The sequence below is a fragment of the Mus musculus genome, chromosome 17 (assembly GCF_000001635.26).
Source record: "Mus musculus strain C57BL/6J chromosome 17, GRCm38.p6 C57BL/6J".
Classification (NCBI taxonomy): Eukaryota; Metazoa; Chordata; class Mammalia; order Rodentia; family Muridae; genus Mus; species Mus musculus.
The window spans coordinates 78,872,536-78,880,909 of record NC_000083.6 but is presented as its reverse complement, the minus strand read 5'-3'; the positions used below and the strand labels follow the sequence as shown (position 1 = coordinate 78,880,909).

The window sequence follows — 8,374 nt, the reverse complement described above, 5'->3', positions numbered from 1 at the left end:
GAGAGTAACAGACACTGTACTCACATTCATAAAAAGTAAATAAATCTTTCTAAAAAATAATTTATTTACTTTTTATTTTTAATTATGTATCTGTGTATGAGTGTGTGCATAGGAATGCAATTCCCTTGGAGGCCAGGGAAGGTGCCGGATCCCCAGAAGCTAGAATTACAAAGAGGTTTGAGCTGCCTGCCATGCTGAGAACCACACTTGGATTCTCTGGAAGCGCAGCGGTGCCGTTAACTGCTGGGTCATCTTTCCAGCTGTACATTTACTTATTTAGTTTTATGTTTTTCTATTATTTGTATGTGAGCGTGTGTGTATGTATGTGTGTTCACATGTGCTTCAGGGAGCCCGTCTAGGTCACAGGACAACTACGTAGGTCCCAGGGATTGAACTCAGATGGTCAGTCTTTGCAGCAGGCTGCTTCACCTGCTGATCCATCTTGCCAACCCTGGTGAAAACCATCACTCTGTAGGTAGAATGTAAGGTCACAGCCTGGAGGTGATCATCAGGAGAGACGCTAAGTACAGAGCAGGAAGAGACTTGAGGACTGGGTCTCTGGATGAAAAGAAGATGAGGAGGAGCCAGGGAAGGAGGCAGAGAAGGCCCAGCTTGTGAGAACAGAGGAGACCCACAGAAACCTAAGCTAATGGGGGTGGGGAGTTGAGGCGGGAACAAGTGACCGAAATTGGACTATTGGATTTGACAATGAATGAGCCCCTGGGACTCTCGCAACAGCAGTCTTGGTGACTTGTAGAGGCTCCAGATGCTTTTAAAGCAGTGGTCCTCAACCTTCCCCTTAACACCCGCACGTTGTGCTGACCTCAACCATATTATTTTGATGCTACTCCTTAACTGCAATTTTGTTGTTCTGAATTACACTGTAAATATCTGATATGTGACCTCTGTGAAAGGGGTCACAGCCCACAGGTGAAGAATCGTGCTTAAAATTTAAAAAGTAAAATTACATTTCATAAGGCGGTGAGGATCAAATGTGGGGCTTTGTGTAGGCTACACAAGCCCTCTACCAATGAAGCTGTCTCCAAACCCACTGAGCCTAATGTCTTAAATGTACCAATTCATTTTTAAACAGATATGTAGAAACAAAAATGTCCAGATTAGGCGTAGGTGATATTTTGATAATAAGTACACACTGTATAATATTACATCAGGTCTAATGTAACCATACCCAGAAACAGTTCGCTTCCTTTCTCCTGGGGACATTTCACCTCTTTGGCTATTTCTCTGTGTTCATTGGAGAAATAGTACTCAGATTCTTTGCCTATTTCCTAAATAGGGGTGTGTGTGTGTGTGTGTGTGTGTGTGTGTGTGTGTGTGTGTGTGTGTGTGTGTGTTGCATGTATATATTCATAGTCATGTGTACATTTAAATTTTAAAAACCTATTTTTAATGATGGTTCTTAAATGTTTTAACTTTCCTTTTAGCCCACCACCCACCAGAGGTAGTGGGAAAGAAAGGGTACAGGGGAAGTGGACCTGTTTAGAAAAGTTCTTTGGAGTAACTTTTGTCTGTTTTATCTGGGAATCATCAGTTCAGTTCACAAACCTACAGCTTGATCCTCTCTCAGACACTTCACGGATATACCGGTAGTCCAGTTCGGTAGAGTCAGGATAGCAAATACGAATCAGCAATGGTGGCACTGCCTAGTAAAGACAGCCAGGCCGAAGCCTCAGCACAGGTCAGCAGGAGGGATCAGAAGGGACCCCAGGAGAAGTTCTCAGCTGTGCCTCTCTTGGGGAAGCAAAGATCAGGGAAGACACAACACCTACAGGCATTGTACAGCTAGAGCAAGCCAAGCCCAGCCTCCGTCACTGTCCAACGAGGCCTATTATACCCCTCCAAACATCACGTGTCCTCCACCGCTCTCGCCTTAGCCCGTGTATCTGACATCCCTCTGCCTAACAACCTGAGTCTGTGGAAGTGACAAGAAACTGTAGCACACCATCAGAAATTTTTTGGTGCGTTTCTCTCTATGGAGTCCTGACAAATGTAGCTCAACTACACATGTAAGGTGGACCAACACATGTGTGTTGTTAGCAGAGAATCTTATCATGTGTCTTTTCACGTTTGTTTTAATAGGACATCTTTTTACCTGTGTCCACTTCAGCTAAACTTTCCTTCATGTGTTTGCCCCAACAAAGCACCATCCAACCAATTTTCCAAAGCCCTTAAATTTTCACTTCAATCATGTGTATACAGAGTTGTGTGTGTACATGTGTGTACGTGTGTACATGTGTATGTGTACTCATGTGTGCATATGTGTGTGTATGTAATATATAGAAATATATGTATATATAGCCTTGTTTTGACCATAAATGCCGTAATTCTACTCCTGTACTTTTTATACTTCCTCAGGCAGGGGAACAGACTGGAACATCTCACTTCTTGGAAGCCAAGTGTTAAAGAAGGGGCAGGGCCAGTAGTTTTTTAAAGCAGATGGTCCAGGAGGAGAGGAAGAAAGATTTTGACATGAAGTTTTTTTCTAAATTCATTTGGAGCTGAGACGAGTCATGTAGAGAAGCGGCCCTGTCTCCTGTTCTCCTGTGGTGGGTTGGAAACACCAGATCTGATGTCGTCTGTCAGTGTCACATGTGTAGGCCCCTCTTCCTTTGCAGGCCACTGGGAGGAAAAATGGCCAGTGATACCCCAGGTTTCTACATGGACAAACTTAATAAATACCGCCAGATGCACGGAGTAGCCATTACGTATAAAGAACTTAGTACTTCGGGACCTCCACATGACAGAAGGTAGGCTGCCATCAGGAAAGATGTAGTTAGGGCCAGGGAGGTGACTCAGTCAGCAAGAGTTCTTACTGTATAAGCATGAAGACCTGCGTTTGAATCCCCAGCACCCACATAAAAGGCTGAGTGTGCCTCAGTACATCCCTGAAAATCCAGTGTTGGGTAGAACAGAGGCAGGAGGATGGCTAGGGCTTTCTGGCTACCAGCCAAGCTCTAAGTTCAGTGAGGGACCCTGTCTTAAGGGAAAAAGGCAGAGCGATAGCATTATCTGGAATCCTTCTCTGACCTCTGGGTATGCACACGCAATCCACTCCCCCAGCATGTGCATATACCACATACAATCTACGGAACACAAATGTCAAAGGATGGAGGACCATGATCCAGGAAATGGAGCTATAACTCAGTAGTAGTGCAGGGGCTTAGAATACACAGGTCCTGAGTTCAGTTCCAGGTCCTTAAAACAAACAGACAACAAACAGTCCGTCCCTGCAAGTGTAAAGTAGAAGACACAGCTCTTACTATCCTAGCCGGCCTAGGATAGTAAGACATTGTATCTAAATAAGCAAAGAAATAATAAATAACAAGACGGGTAAAGAAAAGGAAAAAGGAAGGAAAAAAAGTACATACTAATCCCAGCTCTAAGAAGATATTGTTACTGAGGGTAGGTGCTTAAAGTAGGTGCAATTCAGACATTGGTACTTCAGCTCCATAGTGAAGCTGTCAGAGGCCTGTGACAGAGTCCTTGAGACAGACCCTGGTCACCCCAGAAGCCTGGAGACAAAAGATGGAGGCCGGAGTAATGACTTAATGAGTAAACACATTGGAAGCCAAGCCTGATGACCTGAGGTTTTTTCCTGGACCCCACATGGTAGAAGGAGAGGCTAGATTTCCAAAAGCTGTCCTCTGACTTCCAACAAACATGTCCTTTCATGAGTATGCAAGCAGCCCATGCAACATATACTCTAACCCACCCCCACATCAAATAAATGTATACACATACATATGTATATACATACACCCATACATACATACACATACATAATACATACACATACATACGTATATACATACACACACATACATGTACACACATAATACACATACATACACATGCATACATATACATACATATATACATACACCCATACATACATATACACACAATACATACACATACATACATACACATACATAATACATACACATACATACGTATATACATACACACACATACATATACACACATAATACACATACATACACATGCATACATATACATACATATATATATACATACACCCATACATACATATACACACACAATACATACACATGCATACATACACATACATAATACATATACATACATATACATACATATATATACACACACCCATACATACATACACATACATAATACATACACATACATACACATACATACATATACATACATACATACATACATACATACATACATACATACATAGAAAAAGCTAAGCACGGCAGTTCATACTTATAATCCTAGCACTGAGGCAGCTGAGGCAGGAAGAATGTTGTGCGTTTGAGGCCGGCCTAGGTTATATAGTAAGACATTGTATCTAAATAAGCAAAGAAATAATAAATAACAAGAAGGATAAAGAAAAGGAAAAAGGAAGAAAAAAAAGTACATACTTATACCAGCTCTAAGAAGATATTGTTACTGAGGGTAGGTGCTTAAAGTCTGTCAGTGAGCCCGGGTTCGAATCCCGAAAGGTACTTGTGTGGTGATGGCAACTGGCGCGCTTTTCCTTAGCTAAATTACCAGCTGAGTAATGTGTTGCAAATACTGTCTTTTTAAACCAGGTTTACATTTCAAGTTTTAATAGATGAGAAGGAATTTCCAGAAGCCAAAGGTAGATCAAAGCAGGAGGCAAGAAACGCTGCAGCCAAATTAGCTGTTGATATACTTGATAACGAAAACAAGGTGAGTGACTGCCTTTACCCCTAGTCAAAGGGCATCTGTGTGTGTGTGTGTGTGTGTTCTCTCATGGAGACCGTTTGTTCAAAGCTTTACTTTTTTTTTTCCTATCTGCATTTCTTCTGAGTGAGAAATACACCAGGAGACTTGTTGACAAAGCTGTGTACTTCTGAGCGCCAACTTACATGCTCTGAAGCCGAGGCTGTTCAGTGGGAGATGGGTAGGGCTGGCAAGGGCTAAGGAGGGGAGCTTTCCACCTCAGGAGGTGAACAAAATAGAGAAGACTTGGTAGGGGGAAACGAGTCTCCTTGAGGGAGATTACAGAGAGCCAGCATATGAGACATCGCATCCCTGAAGATGCAAACTGGGTAAATGGCGTATTCACCACCAACAGCAAAACAGATTCCTTGTCTCTGGGGAGCTGGGAGGGGTGTGTGGTTCTGTGTGCTTAGCATGTGCAAGACCCTGGGTACAGTTCTCTAACATCACATAAAACTGTCTGAAGATATTTGAGCAGAAAAAAATTTTTATGAAATAAAGACATGATATTAGATAAGATAAACCTCGTCGATAGAGGAAAATACAGAAGGACCAGAAACAATACTGAAGACGGCAGGGGCGGGAGGGGAGCGATTTTAAAAACGTGGTGGCAGATGATTAGAAAGTTTATGTTTTGTACGACAATGTCAAAACCAGGCAGCCGTGGCAGGGGCTGCAAAATGAGACATAAAGTGATTCGTGTGTGAGACGAGAAGTTTTACCTTCCAACATACTCTTATAATCAATTCAAAAGCAGCTAAGCGAAACCACTAATTCTCTTATGAGTAAGCAGAAAAACATTAGTCAAAAGGTTAGATAAACAGGGTTCCTCTCCTCTCTCAAAGTCGAAGAAAGACAATAACAACAACGACGGAAACTTGTGCAAAATAGCACAAAGGATAAACATCAGTGAAGCAAATGACCGAACCAAGCTCTTTGGATAATGACGGAGAAACTTTGGACCAACCCTGATCCGATGGAAACAGTGAAGGTTGAGACCATAATGAAGCTGCTTCTTCGTGCATCCTTTCCATCAAGCTGTGAAGCGGCACAGAGCATCCCTCCCGGGCTCAGCACGCTTGAAAGCCTTAAGATACTCCTTTTCATGGAAGAGGAAGGGGGATGCGTAGCCAGAAAGGGCTCAGATGCCAGAGCGTATATTGCTCTTACCGAGGACCAGAGTTAGGTTGCCAGCATGTCGGGGGCTCTCAGCCAACCACCTGTGACTAGCTCCAAGGGGTCTCAGCACTCTCCCGGCTCTTTGGGCAGGCACGCACACGCACGCACACACACACACACACACACACACACACACACACACACACACACACATTTTAAAGTAAATAAAGGTAATAAAATAAAACTTTAGCACCATTTGTTCTGTTTTGGTAAGGCAGTCTGGCCTCAAGCTTTGTGTGTAGCTCAGGCTGGCTTCAGGTTGTGTAGCTCAGGATGGCCCAAGGCTTTCTGTGTAGCTTGGACTGGCCTGGCCTCAGGTTCGCTGTGTGGCTCAAACTGGCCTTGATCATTTTGCCTGACTCCCAATGGCTAGCATAACAGATGTGCACCTGGCTTTTCTTAATGAAATTATGAAAGGAAACTGAGTGACTTAACAAATTGCATATTTATAAATGGCTTGGGAGTATATTTTAAGTGTCCTTGCCATTCCAAAAAATACAAAAGGGGAGGAGGAAGAGGAGGAGGAGGAAGAGGAGGAAGAGGAAGAGGAGGAGGAAGAAGAGGAAGAGAAGGGCATGTAAGGTGTTATATATGGTATATATGGTATATATGGCAATTATCTGAATTCAGCTATTGTGCAGCATATGCATATTTCAAAACATCATGTTATATACCAAAAATATATGTATTTTTAATGTGCTATTTAGGATTTTTTTAATTAAAAGAATTTATTTTTGCAGATTTTTTTTTTACTAATAGACATATAGTTCGCTTTTAATAAGAACCTATAACTAGGAAATCATAACATGTTTTTTTGTCTTTCACGTTACTTAGTCATTTCATATGCTAATTCGTGGTTTGTATTAAGCACATCTCTTTTTTCTTTGTAGGTGGATTGTCACACGAGTGCATCTGAGCAAGGCTTGTTCGTTGGTAACTACATAGGCCTTGTCAATAGCTTTGCCCAGAAGAAAAAGCTGTCTGTAAATTATGAACAGTGTGAGCCCAACTCTGAGTTGCCTCAAAGGTGAGAGACTTCTACTGTTTCACTGTGTGTGAGCTGAGAAACTGAGGCACTTCGTATGTAGTTTTCCAGAAATATTTGCCCCTTTTTATACATTCACTATGGAGGGTTTTAAATGATTTATAAGCATCTCTTTAAGTAAAATACCCAATTCCTGGGGCAAGAGAATGTGGTTCCTCTTTCCATCTCGCTGCTGGGGTGTGTGAACACTGCTTAGGCAGAGGAAACAGGAGAGCTCTGTGTTGCAGGATTCTTCCCTGTCCAATCACATTAGGGCAGTGGGAGGTTTGTGATTGGACAGGAGAAGGGAGGCAGAGCGAGGAGTTGAGGAGTAAGAGAACCAGAATGGAGGCCGACGTGGTGGTATCAAAAGGTTAGAATAATTGGGTTAAAGCCTTATCATTATCATTTGGCTCTGAAATTATTGTATTGGCATCATGTAAATTGTATTATTGTTGATACATAAATCTGATTGGCTAATTAAGCGTTAAGAGTCTTGATTCTGCCAGGCAGTGGTGGCGCACGCCTTTAATCCCAGCACTTGGGAGGCAGAGGCAGGTGGATCTCTGAGTTCGAGGCCAGCCTGGTCTACAGAGTGAGTTCCAGGACAACTAGGGCTACACAGAGAAACCCTGTCTTGAAAAAACAAACAAACAAACAAACAAAAAAGACTTGGTACTACCAGGTAATTAGGTGTTGTGAAAGCGAGATGGCCTAGCAGGGTTGGCGAGTTGGTGGGCTGAGCGAGTGAGATCACCTGGCACAGGATCTAGCTCTCGATATTTCCCGAAACAGCGCTAGGCTACACTCCTCTTCTCAGCTGTCATGATGCTGGGGTGGCAGAACACAGCCGAAGATGGGGGCCCCAGCCCAGGTGAGATACAGCACAGGCTGAGGCTGAGGAAGAAGGCGTTCCCAAACTCCTGGGCGTCCGTCCGTCCGGTGGCTGCTTAGCTCACGGGGAGTGTCTGTCTGGAGGGCAGAGCAGCCTTCTGCGGGAGACTTAGGCTACCCCGCTCTGTATGAGGACTTCTTTCCCTCGCAATTCTTGATGAGAGAGACAATCCTTGCTTGTCTCAACTGTTTATGCATTGTTCATTGTGGAAAATGGGTGCATACAACTTATCCAGGGTGGACCAGAGATTAAATACCTTTTGCAGGAAGTAATAATATCTGGAAAGGGAAGTTTATTGGCTAAACCCTTGGGGCCCGGCCCATCTAGATACTTCATTAGCATGGAGAACGCTGTGTTCTGTGTTATGTGAGTAGTAATCTCAATCTTCATGTGGGGTGTCGTGGTCACATGTTCAACGACATTTCCCGCAACAGCGCTAGGCTACACTCCTCTTCTCAGCCGTCATGATGCTGGGGTGGCAGAAACGGGATTGGGAGTACATAAAATGCCTACTA

General features: G+C 43.3%; 1 protein-coding gene across 2 annotated transcripts in view; it reads left to right on the top strand.

The window, feature by feature from the left end:
- The window catches only part of Eif2ak2 (eukaryotic translation initiation factor 2-alpha kinase 2), a 32,069-nt gene that overhangs the window by 1,663 nt on the left and 22,032 nt on the right, over nucleotides 1-8,374 (top strand). Inside the window, exons 2-4 of one of the 2 annotated variants that reach the window (XM_006523863.4) lie at nucleotides 2,377-2,768; nucleotides 4,608-4,728; nucleotides 6,831-6,967. In XM_006523863.4, coding sequence (XP_006523926.1) covers nucleotides 2,611-2,768; nucleotides 4,608-4,728; nucleotides 6,831-6,967 — 416 coding nt within the window. In that variant the 5' untranslated portion in view covers nucleotides 2,377-2,610. The remainder of the gene's footprint in view (nucleotides 1-2,376; nucleotides 2,769-4,607; nucleotides 4,729-6,830; nucleotides 6,968-8,374) is intronic. The other variant, NM_011163.4, reaches the window with a different exon arrangement.